At 60.4% G+C, this 15,323-nt stretch overlaps 1 protein-coding gene across 2 annotated transcripts; it reads right to left on the reverse strand.

The window, feature by feature from the left end:
- Positions 1 to 5,519: 5,519 nt before the first annotated feature.
- On the reverse strand, positions 5,520 to 14,922 carry TBX2 (T-box transcription factor 2). 2 transcript variants are annotated; one of them, XM_045070197.1, is made up of 8 exons: positions 14,254 to 14,922; positions 12,864 to 13,131; positions 11,758 to 11,904; positions 10,517 to 10,593; positions 10,255 to 10,418; positions 9,154 to 9,791; positions 6,900 to 6,953; positions 5,520 to 6,848 (listed from the first exon to the last, which is right to left on the reverse strand). In XM_045070197.1, the coding sequence occupies exons 1-8, from the start codon at positions 14,646 to 14,648 to the stop codon at positions 6,501 to 6,503; spliced, it is 2,091 nt and encodes a 696-aa protein (XP_044926132.1). In that variant the 5' UTR covers positions 14,649 to 14,922; the 3' UTR covers positions 5,520 to 6,500. The 2 variants fall into 2 exon arrangements, with proteins under 2 accessions (XP_044926132.1, XP_012908921.2); XM_013053467.2 differs by having other exon boundaries at positions 5,520 to 6,953.
- Positions 14,923 to 15,323: the final 401 nt, after the last annotated feature.

Genomic DNA, 15,323 nt, shown 5'->3' on the forward strand with positions numbered 1-15,323 from the left:
ATGCCAAGAACCAATAAGAAAATGTATGCCCAGTGTGAAGCACACAGTGGGGACTCCGCAGCTCCTCCCATTACCTCCTCCCCTTAGGGCCTGAGGATATCTTTTTCTCTTTGGGATGGAAATCAATAATAAGGAAAGCAAACCTGAGCCATGCCTGAGCTAAGCCCTTGCCAGGTGACATCTCAGGTAACCCATGGACACCCTTGCTATTGTTTCACACAGAAGTCTCTGTGTCCCCCTTCTTCCCCACCCCCACTGGCCTCCCTGGCAGGTCCTGCTGGGCATGCGAGGCAGGGAGCCTCCAAGTCCGGAGGCGGAGGCGTCTTTCATGGACACGCCACCTGCTGGGCCAGAGGGCATTTGCCCAGCCTCTCTGCCCCTGCCCAGCAGAGGCTGATCCTGACTGATCAGGCAAGCTGATCCCTTATCAGCTCACATTTCCAAGGATCAGGCCCATGGGACTGTGAAAGACCTCTTCCTTTATTCGCTGGACAGCCTGAGGCATCTCCCTTTATTTCTCTGAACCTCAGTGTCTTCATCCCTGAAATGGGGATTCACAGCCAACACCCTGCCATCGAGGACTCAGCGGGGCCCATGGGTGCAAGTGCTTTAAACAGAAACTTCCACACAGGTAAGGAATTAGTCCCCCAGGTATCCCAGGTTGGGGGGGGCATCCTTCAACATGGGCTGAGAATGTCCTCCCCTGGTGTCCCTTGGTCTCTTTAGAAAGAAGTCACACTACTCCACACACTGGTGCCAGGTGGCCAAGTCATGTCCCCCCACCAGTCTGTGCCTCACCTACAGTTGGCTCCAAGGTGGAAAGTAAGGGAAGAAATAACCACGTCCCACAAGGGGTGGAGGCAGCTGGAGCCAGCGTCTTCCCTGAGGCTTTCAGGACCTGGAATGCACTTCCCCCACTGGGAATTCATCCTGGCCACCAGCCCCGCCCCCACACCAAGCTCCACAGCAACAGCAGCACCCCTCAGGCTTGAGTTCCTTAAACACTAAATAGAAGTCTAGCCCCTGCCTGTGGTATGAAGTGGAGACTGGGGATCCCTGGAAACTGGACCCAGGTCGACGGGTCACTCACAGATAACGTGATTTTGGCCCAAACTCCTTATTCTCAGGAAGAGGATTCTGAAGCCAGACAAAAAGTCACATTGTCCAAGGTCGCCCAGCTAGAGCCAGAGCTTAGCCTTGTACCTATCTCCCCTGCCAGCGGTAGATGAATGTATAGATAACTACTGAAGCACCAGAGGTTTGATTCTATCCTGTATTAGACATTGAAGAGGAAAGAGCTGGAAGTCTAGTGCAGGAAAGACACCTGGCTTGGGTCACAACAAGCTGATGACTGTGTCCTGCTGGAAACCACCCTAGCTGCTGTGGACTGGGCTGCTTTCTAGCTATGCACCTTTAGTTAATAATAAAGGAGATAATCTCCCAGAGTGCCAGAGCTCATCCAGGGGCATAAGGGTCAACTGGAATCAGGCTTCCAAAGCCTCTCCCCACCCCCCAATCAACCTAGCAATCTGGCCTCACACCTTTCCCCTCTCCCTTCAAACCTGACCCAGAGCCTTGGTGGCTTTTAACCCAAGGGACAAATTCTCACGCTGACCACTGTGCGGTCCCCATTCCCCACCACCACCTCTCACTGGAATAATGCAGCCCCAAAGCTACCCCAAGGCTTCTGACACCCAGGGGTTACCGCAGGTCACCAGAGCAACTCTGCAGGGCTCACCCCAGGGGCCCCATCCTGCATCTTCCCCCACCCCTCTGCGCTCCACCTTGCACTCGACCTTGAAGACCACAGAGGGAAGGTGGAGGAAGGAGTTTAGGCTGACTTCTGGGCGGAGGAGCGCTGGATCCCGCCCTTGGGCCCCTGAGCCACCGCAGCCTCCTATCTCGCACAGCTGCACCGTCCAGTGGGCCCTGCAGGCCAAAGCAGTTTGTCAGGCATGCAGCGGAGGATCCAAGCCCGGAACCCCACTTCTGAGAGGCGTGGAAGGCCAGAGTCGGGACCTCGAGAAGGCCCCAGCCCAGCGGAGCACTCAGAAGGTGGCCGGGCGGTTCTGCAGCCAGGGTCTTGCAGGCCAGAGAGCTGGCACTGCAGGACAGTCCCAAGGGGAAGGGAAGAAGCCTGGCTCGTGTCCGTGTGTCTACAGTCCCACCACAGTCCCAGTGGGGCTCTGCGGAGCCTCTTGGTCCATCTGATGCTTGTGCCCGTCTCTAGGCCTGGATCAACGTCAGTCTGTGGCTCTGTCTTCGTGCCCATCTCGGCGGATCTCAATGTCCACCGCTGGCTCTAGTCTGGGGCTGGCTGTCCGGCCGCGGTCTGGCCCCTGGCCTGGAGCGCCATCTCGTGGGCACTCGGGGAGTTGTCGCGGCTCGTGGACCCGGCAAGCAGCAGGTTTGCTTTGGGCGGAAGGTTGCGGAAGATACCCAGGTGAGGAGCCGGGAAAAGAGCGGCGGTGGGCTCTGAGAGCCAGGTGCTTTGGAGGAGATATGGGGTGCGGCGAGCAAATCTGACCCTCCCAGAGCCCAAAAGGAGCTCCAAGAGCAAATCAGAATCCCAGAATCCGCCATGGGCATCAACGCATTCACCGAGGAGTGACTAGGCTGCACTCCCGAGGGTGCTCGCTGGGGAGTGCCCCAAGGGACCTGGGGCTCAGGTTCCGCTCCCTTTGCCTTCTTCCCCGGGCGCGCAACGGTCTTCCCTCTGCTGTCCAGTCCCTAGAACACGAGTGCTCGGCCCCTCGCCGGACCCTGCCTGCTGGGCTGGTGCTCCAAACTTTGAGAACCAGGTCGCCAAAGGAGAGAAAAGAGTGGGATTGGATTTAGGGTATTTCCCAAAGCTGGGAAGAAAGGCAGGCTCAGCATTTAGACTTCGGTCTCATCCAGACTCAGTCCCTCGAACCATCCAGTATCTGGGGAAAGGGATGGAAGGACTCGAGCCAAGGCGTTCACCTGTGTGTGTCCTGGCAGCAAGAAGCTGAACGTTGCCTTCCAGCTCCAAGGGATGCCCTGAGTGGGCGTTCACGATACGCGGGGGAGGCGGACCCCAGCTCAGCGCCTTTGGGTGGCAGGCAGGGCCAGGCTCCTAATGCTGTACGTTTCCTCCGCCGCAGCGTGAGTGGGGATGGGGGCAAAAGAATGGCTAGAGGGACTCGGGAGACTCAGATTAACCAAAAACGAAGTGAGTAGCTCCAGGTCTCGAGATCCGTGCTGCTTGGCCGCCAGGGGTCTCACAGAGCCCCCATACCCACATCCCCGGTCTCCAAGATCCCATGAGTCATGCTCACCATCTCGCACCCACAAGAACAGTTCCCTCTCTGACACCACAGTCTCAACGCACACGACCCCGCAGCGACCCCTCAAAGCCCATCACCCCAAACACGCCCCCCGCACATATCCGCGCACTAGCCATTCTGCCGTCTAGGGCCCCTGGTGCCAGGCCCACAAGGGTTAAGTCCTTGGGACACCAGAGCGGCGAGATGTGAGGCGCCTGGGCTAATTGGCGACCCCAGGAACAATGAGGGATGTGAGGCAAGGGGAGGTGGTCGGCTTAATTGGGCCAGGGAGCGTCCTGGTCTTTGCCTGGGACAAGGCCCTGCGGCCGGCTTTCCGCAGCCAAACTCAGGTGGACTCAACTTTCCGCAGCTCCGACCCAGTGGAGCGCCGCGAGGGCGACTCCGGGAGGAGACTTGCCGGTGGGAGTATGGGGGGCCACTCCCCAAACACTCAGAGCCTGGGGCCCTCGAGGCCCTGCAGTATCACTCCACCCCATATGGAGTCCTGCGGCAACCGCACCTCGAGAATGCGGCCGCAACCCGGCCGCCCCGCCTAGCGTTGGCAGCGACCCTCCTGGAGTTCCCCACTCCGCACCCCGCCCCTAACGCGGCTTGAGGTCGGTGCTGCCCCCTGGCGTCAGCATCCTGCTGAGCACTCGCCGATTTCCCTTCCTAGACGTGCAGGGAGTACCCGGAAGAAGTGAACGCGCCCCCGCTCTTCGAATCTGAGAGGCGTTTCGAACCCAAAGAGACCTCGAATAAGCACACTGCCACGAGGGATTCTACTTGAGCTGAGAAAGGGGTCTCTCTGCCCCGCCCCGTTCCGGGCAAACCCTTCTGTGTCCTGCCTGCGAAAGGTCAGAGACCGGAAAGAAGCAGCCCACTCACCCTCTGGGGGCTTGGGACTGGCTTCTGCGCCCTTTCACGCTCTCACTGGCCAAATCTCTCACCGAATTCAGCGTAGCCTGGGTCCAGCTTCCTACCTGGGAGAGGCGGGCATGGTTTTCTTTCCTTGCGGGTGCGTTGGCCCACGGAGGTGTCCACGGCACTTGGAGGCCTGGATACCGTCGATCCCAATTCCACCTTCACCCGTCCTTCATCTCACCATTCCTGGTGTTCCTGGTGAGTTGGGGACCCGTGCTTCCCGCCCCCAAAGTGCCCTAGGTGGGCAGTGTGTTCGTCCTGGGCTGCACGGACTCCCAAGGCTTAAAGGGGAGGCTGGGAAGGAGATGGCTGCCCCATGACGCATCAATAGACCCAAAGGTGGGTTAAAGGAGAGACCGCCCATCTCCCACCCCTACTAGGATTTGGGACTGGAGACACCTGTTGGCTGAATGAAGCACAAGTGAGCTCAGAGGATGGGCAGCAGCTGTCCGTGCAGAAGCAGGCCACGGGGAAGAACGTGCCTGATGGGAGACAAACACGGTGGGACTCCCAGGGACACCCCAGCCGAGCCCTTTATTATACCAGGGAAAACTGAGGCAGGAGAGGTAGTAGCCTATGGACCCACACTCCCCACACCCTGAAGAAACATCTAGATGAGTTAGACGGGAAAACTCTCAGGTTAGATTCTGCCACTCTAGTCAACAACCCTGACAAGGAGAAATGTTTCTTTCCTCTTCTTTTTTGCTAATCTCTACACCCACAGGGGTCCGAACTCAGGACCCCGAGATCAAGAGTCGCAAGCTCTGCCCACTGAGCCAGCCAGGCGTCCTGAGACTTATTTCTTTTTGAGGTTCAGGAGGCAGAGAGATGGAAAAGGATTCTAGCGCCTGCGGTTTGGGGTGCATCTTGGCCAAGCTCCTTAAAGGGAGAGAGGGCATAGGGTGCAGCCATCTTCCCAGCTCCAGCACCCCAGAGGCACTAAAAGGGCACGCGTTTCCACTCCGGAGCCCCAGAGAGGGAGCCCAGAATCCCCGTGCGGAGTGGCTGGGGCGGCGGCCAGAGGCGAGTGGCCAGCAGAGGGAGCCCGGCCCCCGGCCCGGGAGGCTGCCCGCGCGCGAAGAACGGGGGGCTCGAAGCTGCTCGGCGCCTCCCGGCCCAGCCCACGGCCCTCGCCGGCGCCGCCCGGCCTCGCAGCTCCGCCCGCAGCCCCAGCCCGCTGCCGCCCCCGGGGTGCAGCTGCTGCCGAGCAGGGGGCGCCGAACGTTTTGTCCCCGCCCCCAGCCCCTCCCTACGCGCTCTCTGCGCCCCCTGCCCCACGCGCCCCACAGAGCGCACAGCGCCGTTCACTTCGCATTGCAGCGTTTTATTGTTTTCTCGCGTTTTTGTCTTTTCGTCTCGCTCCGTAGCGAAAAGTGAAAACCTGAGGTGGAGCCCGCGGGCCTGGCGAGCAAAGCCCGGGCGTGGGGGGTGGGGAGGGGAGCCGAGGGGCTGGCGGGTGGGAGTTCTTCCAGGGGTCGGGGCTTCTCCCGCAGCCAAGGACCCCCCCCCCGCCCCCAACCAGCCCTGTACAATATAGATGCTCATGTAAAATGAAAAGAAAATTTAAATGCTATGAATTAATCTCTAGATATTATGTACACAGCAATGTACACCTTTGAATAAATTAATACCAATTTGCATATTCTGGGAACCTTAAAGCTTATTTACACAAATTACCATTTATTTCATAAATATCTTTTTTTTCCCCCCCTGGAGACTCAAGGCCTAAGTGCCACTCCCTCCACTGGTCCAGGGGTGGGAGGGGCGCCTCTCTTTTGAGGGGGAAAGAGTGGGAGGACTAAAAGAACAGGTCCCTCCCAGCTCAAGTCTACACTGACTTCAGTCTTCACTGAGCCCAGCATCCCTCACTGCAGATTCTCAAGTGGTCCAGGCCCAAGACTAGGGGCTCTGGGCTTCTCTCCCAGGCTCCCATCCCTGACTCCTGCACCTTCTGGCTCTGGAAGAGACAGATGGGCGGGAGGACGAGGCCTCCCCACGGCGCTGGAGGACCCAGAGGGGCCCCTGGCCAATACCACCTTGACACTGGAGCAGATCTGGACCGTGACCAGTGGTTCCTAAGCGACTGTGTTCCCGGCAGCCGGATTCCTTGTGAGGCCCAGGGAAATGTCCCAGGCCCCGGATGGCTGGTCGGGCCTCTATTCCGGCTGCTGCAGCCTGCTTTTGCTCCTTTATTTAAATAAATACCCATTCTGTGCTGTACACGTCCCAAGCAGCAGGGGCAGGCAGCCCGGGAGGTCTGCGTGGCAGTGGAGCAGCTGGGCAGCCCCCTCACTTGGGCGACTCCCTGCCGGGGGAGAGGGCTCGCTGGCTCTCCAGCCCACTCACCAGTCTCTGGATGCTCTGCAGTTCACTGGCCGCCTCTTTGGCTGAGCCGCTGGGTGATAGGGCCCCCCGGGAAGGGGCCCCAACCTTGCGGAGAGCTAGCTCCGGCAGGGGGCTGGGCTCCCGGCTGTTGCCGCCTGCAGCCTTGGAGCCCTCCGCCGCCAGCCCAGTGGTGAGGAGGCTGGCGCTAGGCGGGATAGTTACCGGGATCTGGTAGGGGCTGAAACGCAGGCGGGGCCGGGCACTGCCCAGAAAGTGGCTCCGGGACAGGGAGCCTGCGGCGGCGGCAGCTGCGGCCGCAGCACTGGTGGCGGGCAAAGCAGAGGCCGCGGCCGCAGCAGCTGCCATGTACGTGTAGGGGTAGGGGAAGAGGCCTCCGAAAGTGGGCATTGGGATTCCCTGAAAGAAACAGAACAAGACAAGGGTTAGGCATCCTGCCGGAGGTGTTCCGAGGGTAAGCTCGGTGCTGGGGGTGGTGCTACCACCAGCCATTCCTGCCCTACGTTTCTAGGAATATAAGCCCAGAGCTCCCAGAACCTGAACCCCAAGCAGCACAGGTAGGCATGAGCCGGTGTGCTTAGGCCAACCCCTGTTAGAAGGGCGCTCACTTCTGAGTATGATGCAAAGGTCTGGCGCCATCAAGCTCTGGGCCAGGTATTACAGTAAGAGTGAGGGAAAGACACGCCAGGTGGCTGCACTAGCATGGGCAAAGGCCTGGAGGCAGGAAACTGGGCAGGCAGAGAGCCAGGTGGCAAGCAGGCAGATTTGGCTGTCTTGGGAAGTTCTGCTCACTTCGAACACTGTCTTCCCCAGCCCTTCTTTCTGGAGGTGCCCGCAAAGGACTGAGGAAGCACAGGCAGGTGAGGGGAGGAGCCCTATAAATTCTCCTTTTACCTGCCTGCCTGCCCAGGGATCTCCTGCCTGGACCAGAAGAGCATAGATGCCAATCCGTTTATAAACTCGCCTGGATATTCTACAGAGAACTCCTGGCGGCTCCTCAGTGGCAGCTGAGGAAGGAATGCAAAGTCTGCCTGTGGAGAGCACAGTAGCCAGGAAACCCCAGACAAACACCCGTCTGAGTCCATGAGGCCTGACTTTTGGATTAGCTGACCTTTGAGATAATGGCTCCCTCCCCGGAGTATGGAGATATGGGGAGGAGTGCAGGGGCTGGTTGCGCTGGGCTTCCAGGGAGCCTCAGGCCTGGCTCAGGCAGGGAGAAGGAAAGAAGTCGCTTAGTCAGGAATGAGCAAATATCCTTCCCGAGAAGGTCAATTCTACTGGGCATTCAGTCCTGGCATCTCAGGTGGGGAGGAAGGAGGGAGGCTTCAGATCTCCCCAAAATTGGCTCTACCTGAGGGCTAGGGGCAGGCTACCCTGGCTCAGGAACTTAACCACTAGCATGAAGCCTCCTGAGTGCTGGGTATTCTCCACCTGGCCCTGCACCTGTGGCCCAGGCTGTATCTGGAAGGCCTGACTTCTGCACGACCTCTCAGACGCCCATGCTGGGGAGGGGGCATTCACATACACACAGAATCAAACCTCCAGGTTTGATTAAACCTCCAGGTTAAACCTCCAGGTTAAACCTCCAGGTTAAACCTCCAGGCCCTACGTTCCATTTTCCCCGAGGCTTCCTGGCCATCTCAGAGCCACACACACGTGATGTGAGCGCTTCACTCACTCCACACATCCCTAACACTGAGCTCTGTTAAAAACCCATTTCAGAAACCCCTCACCTCCCCCCTTAAAAATATTTGCTTCAGAACCAAAGGAGTCTTCTCAGACCTGAACTCCTATTTTCCTTCCCTTAAGATAAGATCTCAAGGATTCAATTTGCCAGAAACCTCAGAGGGAAGAAAATGAATGTAGAGATTCCAAATCTTTCCACAGGGAATATTCCACCCAAACAACCAAAGAGGCCGCTCTCCCCATGGGATCTCCACATTTTGCTGCTGGCCAGTTTCAGAGTCTCCCCTGGGAGCTCAGAATTTCAGCCTGGACCTGGGGAACTGAACCCCTCTTTCCTGAGATTTGTGGCTGAAGGAGCTGGGAGACCCAAAATGGGGGGAAGGAACAGCCCAGCCCTGTCCTTTGTCACGTCAGAGGACTTCCTAGAGGACTTGAAAGTAGCCAGAGGCATCTGAGAGGTGGGTCTCTGTGGCCGTCAGTTGTTCAGAAAATATTGCAAATTTTTCTACTCCCTTTTTCCAGGCATCATAGCCTTTCAGGGACTGACAGTGAGCCAAGAGCTTTTGCCTCCAAGAGAAGTGTCCTGAGGCCAGGAAAGCGGCCTTCACCAAAGTCAGAAGCAAATCCAGTCTGTCAGAGGAAGACTCTAATGGGTGCCACTCTAATGCTTGAGGCATAGGGAAGGAACCCCAAAGAGGGTCAGGGATTTGTTGAGAGTCAGACACAAGTAAGAAACAGTGCTTGGCCAGACCCTAGACCTACAGTCTTAGTCTCCCCTGAATCTAGGCATCCTGGAGAGTGTCTGTTGGGTCTCCCCAGGACAGAGTCATTGCCAGTTGAACTCAGAGCGCCCATGGCACCCTCAGGCCCTATGCCCACCTCGCTCTTTCTCCCTCCCGATCACAGGCCTTACCTGAGATGCCAGCATGTGCTGGGAGAGGTGGAAAGGGAAGGGCGCGGCGGTGTTTGCCGCGCTGGCCGCGGGACCCAGCCCGCTTGCGTCCAGCCCAGTAGCGGTCCCTGGCCCGCCTCCTCCACCACTGCCGCCGCCGCCTGCCACCGAGGCCAGCAGGTGACCCATGCCCATGGCGGAGAAGGCTCCGGGGCCCATGGCGAACTGTCCCGGGTGCAAGAAGAGCGGCTGGCCGGCCCCCAGCGGCCCGAAGAACTGCTGCCCGTGCAGATGGCCAGAAAAAGCCAGGCCCGGCAGGTGTCCGGCGCCCAGGGGGGACGCACTGTCCGTCTGCACCACCAGCGGCGCCAGGCCCGGCTCCTTGCCCTCGCCCGCCTCCTTGCGCCCGTCGTCCTTCCGCCTCGCTTCGGCGCGCTCCTTCTCCAGGCTCCGCAGGCCAAACGGGCCGTCCCCGCCGCTCTCGGCCGGCTCCTTGCCCCTCTCCGGGCTGCGCCGCTCCCGGGTGCGCTCAGGTTCGGTCAAGCGAGGGGGGCTGCCGCTGTCCAGGGCCGGGCTGCGGCCTAGCGCTGGCCCCGCGCGCTCCTCGCTCAGCCTCTCCGGCTCTGGGTCGCTGTCCGCGGCACACGACTTCTCCTCGGCTGCGGAAGAGAGGACGCGCGAGGTCACAGGGGCCCGGGAAGATACACCCGCGAGGCCTCCCCCGGCATCTGGGCCAGGTCGGAGAGACTGGGAAAGGCCGGCTCTCAGGAAAGCCACGTCCGAGGAGCTTCAAGCTCCTCGTCGGGCAGGGGGCAGTTGCAGGTCACCTAATTTAAGGCCCCGTATTTACTGCTGGAGACACTGAGCCATGTAAGGAAACTCACTCCCAGAGTCACACAGCGCCCGGGGCCTGGCTCGGAGTCCAGCCAGATCTTCTAGCTATCGGGGACCACCCTCCCAGGGAAGGCCTGGGTCGGGTGCCCCTACCCAGTCACAGTGCTGACGCTTCCCCCAGGCCGTACGGTTACCCGGTTACCCGACGCTCAGCAAAGAACCAACCGGGCCCCCGGAGGAGGGCCTCCCCTCCGCCCTTCCTCCACCCCCGGTCCGATCACTCCTCACCTCGGGTCCGATGCAGGCGCAGGGGGCTAGGCGCTGACCCCGGGGAGGGTGGCTGTTCCCGCGCGGGGGCGGGGTCGCAAGACGAGGCGTCCGACTCCGCGCCGTCGCGCTCGGGCTTGCAGTGTTCCTCGTACAGGCGCAGGGATGGCAGCGTCAGCTGCTTCCTGGGCAGGAGCGGAGGGAGCGGGTCAGAGGCGCGCGCACAACCCCGCGGCCTGCTAGCTCAGGCACCCTCCCCAGAGCCGCCCGGCTCGCCCCTCACCTTTTCTCCCGCCGCCCATTCCCGGTGTCGCGGAAGCCCTTGGCGAACGGGTTGTTGTCGATCTTCAGCTGCGTGATCTGCGGGGGACCGAGGAGGCGGCGTCAGGTCAGGAAGCGGCTCCTCCAGCCTGGCCTGGGGCACCCCGAGGTCAGAGGCTGCCGGCGCGGAGGATAGCCCGGCGAAGGTCCCCCTGGTCCCCGCCCGCCTGGCACAGGACGCCCCAAGACAGAAGGCGAGGTGAGGCCGGCTGGCGGACCTCGCGGGAAGCCACAGGGTCTCTCCTCCTCCAAAAACTTCATTCGAGGCGTATTCTCTTATCTTGCACACACAAGCCCAGAGCTGTGCGCAGAGTCGGGATCTGCCTAAGCATGCACCCGGGCCCGCTCGGTCACTCAGGTTAAACAAACCCGGCGTAGGAGGCGCGTAAAGGGACAGCAGAGCACATGCTGGTCCACGCCACAGGCGCAAATCACACTCACGGGCCCGCGCACACGCAAGTACACACAGACAAAACAAACACGTGCCACGGAATCCACACACCTCCACACCCAAAATGTTGCCCGCCTACCCGCATACACATCGTTTCACAAAGACAAAAAGAATGACCGGTTGAGCACTTGGACACTCTCCGGAGAGGGGTACACATGGGCACAGGCCCAGAGGGAGTCTTCTCTGCCCCTCTAAAGAGAGTGTAGAAAGGCAGCAAGAAGAAAGACCCCTTTAACTTAAAGGAAAAGTCTCTAAACACTTCCCAAGGGGTTCAGGGCCTGGACGGATGGGGGAGGAGGTCTTTGGGAACCTGTGTCACCTGTCCCGCCCTCTGGGCCCTAGGTTCCTATCGCTGGTTCCCCAGCCTCCGAAAAGCCAGGGCAGATTGCCTCCGGCTTCCTCTCTTCATTTAAATCCCCATCTCCGAGCCAAGAAATAAACGAATAAAATGTAAAAATGTCTGCGCAGTCTGGGGTCTCTGCTAATTGCTAAGTAAACATCCCCACCCCAAGGAGCGCCCAGCTGTTTCCGCGCTGGGGAGCCTCTGTGTTCCTGTGGTGGAATTGGGAGGGAGCCTGGGGGATTTCAGTGGGTGCTGCGCTTACAGTGCAAGACTTGGTGCTGGGGAGGGAGCTGTGAGGGTGCAGGGTGGGTCCTGGGGGCTGGGGGGGGGGGAATGAGTGAAGATTTGGAGCCTGCAGGTGTAAGGGGGGGTTGGTGCAGGGACTGGGCCCGCTGCCCACGCAGCGCACCTTGTCGTTCTGGTAGGCAGTGACCGCGATGAAGTCGGTCTCGGGAAACACGTAGGTGCGGAAGGTGCTGTAGGGCAGCTTCAGGATGTCGTTCGCTCTCACGATGTGGAAGCGCGGTTGGTACTTGTGCATGGAGTTCAGGATCGTCTGTAGGGAGGGTGCGGGTCAGTCGGCAGCCCCCAGCCTTTGGCCCCAGCATTTCTACTTCCTGGGAACCCCACCACTTTCCAAGTCTCTCTGTCTCTTTCTTCGTCTGCCTCCTCCACCCCCTCCATGGCGATTTTCTCCTGTGTTCTCTGCTCTTTTTCTTGCCTGTATTTCTTTTTCTTCTATTTTTTCCCCTCAGTTTTCTTTATTGCAGTTTCTTTCTCTCTCCACTTAAAAAATTTATCCCAATTGAAAACAAAACAAAATAAAAACCCAACAAAACTCCACTCTTAACCTCTCTCCCTGGGCTCATTGCTAAGGCCCTAGTAACTCCACGGACAGAAGATTTGGACCTTCCAGGGGCTCAACAATGGGTAGTCCCTTTTGCCCCAACTCCCCCCTCCCATTCACTGCGGGGCCTGGCTCAGGAAGAAACGGAGAGAACCCCCAAACTCTCTCCTCCTGGTGGGGCATCTGCCTGTAGAAGGAGGGAAAGGAGTCTTAGGATGTGAAGGGGGCTGGTTTAACTTTTGAATCTCCTAGTTTGGGGGGGAAATGGGGACATGGGTCAAGGGGAAGGGTGGAGAAAAGCTGAGGTCCGGGAGGGGACTTCCAAACTCAGCAGTTAAAGACCAGAGGCTGCACAAATGAGTCCCGGTCACACCTGCCTCCCACTGGGCTCTAGGAAGAGCTTTGGAAGGCCGGACCCCAGCCGAGATTGTGAGCAGCCTGAAGCTTGCCGCCCCACAACCCCTTCCTTCCCCAGGCCTGCAGAGCGAAGCCCTCTGGGCCCAGGCTCAGCCAGCGTGGGCCACAGGGCAGTGACCTGAGCAGGGGCACTCTGAGGGTTCGGCCAGCGCTCCCCTCTGGGGAATCCGGGCGCCTGCTCTCCCGCCCCCACCCCCTGCGGAGCCGGATGCAGTGTCCGACCCTCTTCCCAGCGCCTGCCCAGGACTCACGAAGCCATGCTTGTCGGAGATGTTGTTGGTCAGTTTCAGCTTGTGAAAGGCCACAGGCTTGGCCATCCACTGCTCTCCTGTGGCCGGGCTGTCCGGGTGGATGTACATGCGTTTGGGCATCTCTGGGTCGGCCTTGCCCGCCACCATCCAGCGTGAGTTATGGAACTTATACCGGCAATCATCAGCGGCCACAATGTCCATCAGCAGGATGTACTTGGCCTTCTTGTCCAGGCCGCTGACTCGCACCTTGAAGGGAGGAAACATCCGCCTGCGAGAAAGGGAAAGGGGAAGACTCCGTGGAACCCGGTTTTATTTCTGAGGACCCCACTCTCCAGGCATACACTACTGCCAGGAGCTTCCCCATGTGGGTTTTTCCCTGTTGTCGCTGTTCTGCCCTCATATGACTGCCCAGGAGACCCCACCTGTGGTTGTTATTCCTGGGGGAGCCCATTTCCGCTGGTCAAATCCTTTCTTATTATATGGTTTCCCATGGGCCCTATCCTCATATCCTCAGGTTTGGTGACTGTCTTTCTCCCTCATCTGAGATGAAAGTCGATGACCAGAAAACCCAGGCCCCCTAGAAATACACCTGCTTCTTTTGAATCTCCCCCCAAATTCACTCGGGGGTTATGCCCACTGGGACTGAAACTGCCAAAAATAAAACCAGAAGATGTTTGCTTGGGGAACTGGGTTACAGCCCAATGAGAACCTTGCGTTTCGGGGGAAGAGGGTGAACCTGAGGCCTGGATTCTTGATGGTTGAGTCGAACGGTGGAGGGGCTGGGGACTGTGATTTTCTTCAGTGTTTAAGGCTGGAGCAGTGTGTGAGTAGGGGGCTTCTCACTCCTTGGGCCTGGACAAGGCTCCCAGCCGAGGTCAGGCTGCAGCTGGGCCCGCTTGGGGCTTACTGCCAGAACGGAATGGCGGGCTGGAATCCGCTGGCCAGCCTGGGCCTAGCACGGTGTGAGTTTCATTCTGGGTTCCCGGGTCAGAGGACGGTCCGGGAGATGCGGCATCTCCTCAGAGCTCGGAGAGCCAGACCCGGAGGCAGGAGAGCCAAGCGCCAGGGCTGAGGAGCCGCAGCCGAGATCTCGGAGAACCCGCCCGGGCCGAGCCGCGGGGCCTCCTCGGCTTTGAGACTCAGAAAGGTTGGGACTATTATTTAGGAGCGTGTTTTCGTTTTGTTTCATTCGGGTAACTTTGGTGTTTTAGTTTTTAAAAATTCGCTCACTGCTAAATGAGAAAAGTCAACTTGGTTGTCTGTGGGAGCTAAGCGTGGCGCCTGGCCGGAGCCGGGAGCCGCGAGCGGCCGGGTCGGCGCCTGTGGGTGCTGTCGGGTCCCCGAGCCTGCCCTCCCGCCTGCATGCCCGCCGGCCAGCCAGCCGCCCTACCTCCCGGACTTGGTGATGACCATCTCGGTGCCCAGCTTGTGGAACTGGTCCCACAGCTCCTTGGCTTCCAGCGTCACCTTGGGGTCGTCCTCCACCTCGTCCTCGGGCTCCAGACTCTTAAGCGAGCGCAGATGCGCGGCGGGCGGGTGCGGGCCGAGTGCCGAGACGTGCAGCCCCGCCTCGGCCGCCGCCGCTGCCGCGGCCGCCGCCGCCGCCGCCCCCGCCAGGCCCGGGTCGGGCAGCGGCTTGGCCAGCGCGCCGGGCGGCAGTGCGAGCGCCGGGAAGAAGGAGGGCTGCGCCGCCGCCAGGAAGGCGGACATGGGGAAGTCGGCCGGCCGTGGCGCGTGGAACGGGTGGTAAGCCATGGCGCTGGCCGCCAGCGCCGGCTCTCTCATCGGGACATCCGGCCCAGGCGCCCAGGGGCCGGGGCCGGGGGCGCGCGGCTCGGACCCCCGGCCCGGGCGGCGGCGCGCGCGGAGGAAGGGCGACCCGGGTGGCAGGCGCGGCGGCGGCTCCTCCCGGCTCCCCGTCCGACGCACGGCGAGGGGCGCGGGGCTCTAGGCGCGGGGGTGGCGGGGGCTCTGCGCGGGGCTGGGCTGGGCTGGCCCGCTCCGGCGCCGGGGACCACGCGCGACTGGTTAGATCTTGTCGTGATCTCTGGAAAACTGTGACTATCTCACATGTCCTGCCCTGCTCGGATCCCCTGCGCTAACGAGCCAGGCCCCCCTTGATTGCTGATTTTACGCTTTTTGGACCAATTGTGGGTCTCCGGGGGCGGGGTTTTGACAGCTCAAGCCAAGCTCCGGCCGGGAGGGGGGGTGCCGGGGAGAAGGTGTCGGAAGCCTCAGCAGTAAGAAAACATGTCAACAGAATAAAATATTAACCAATGACGGGCCAGCGGGCCCCGAGACCCCTCCCCCTGCCCCGGCCCCCACCCGGACGCCGGCGCCCGCGGCTGCCTGCGCCGGGACGGGAAAGCGCGGCGGGCCGACCCGACCCGCGGAAAGGGCCTGAGGCGGGGGGCGCCCGGGTCCCAGAGCCCTGGGGAAGGACCCCCAGCCGCACGCAGG

This window comes from Mustela putorius, unplaced genomic scaffold (assembly GCF_011764305.1).
Source record: "Mustela putorius furo isolate JIRA1106 unplaced genomic scaffold, ASM1176430v1.1 tig00003962_pilon_pilon_pilon, whole genome shotgun sequence".
NCBI lineage: Eukaryota > Metazoa > Chordata > Mammalia > Carnivora > Mustelidae > Mustela > Mustela putorius.

What these genes read in the sequence shown, in the direction of transcription:
- TBX2 (XM_013053467.2), bottom strand. Translation starts at nt 14,648, where the DNA reads ATGAGAGAGCCGGCGCTGGCGGCCAGCGCCATGGCTTACCACCCGTTC. An exon ending in AATGGGCGGCGGGAGAAAAG is followed by an intron (nt 10,419 to 10,516) that starts GTGAGGGGCGAG and finishes GCTCCTGCCCAG; the next exon opens with GAAGCAGCTGACGCTGCCAT. An exon ending in GCGCCTGCATCGGACCCGAG is followed by an intron (nt 9,792 to 10,254) that starts GTGAGGAGTGAT and finishes TCTCTTCCGCAG; the next exon opens with CCGAGGAGAAGTCGTGTGCC.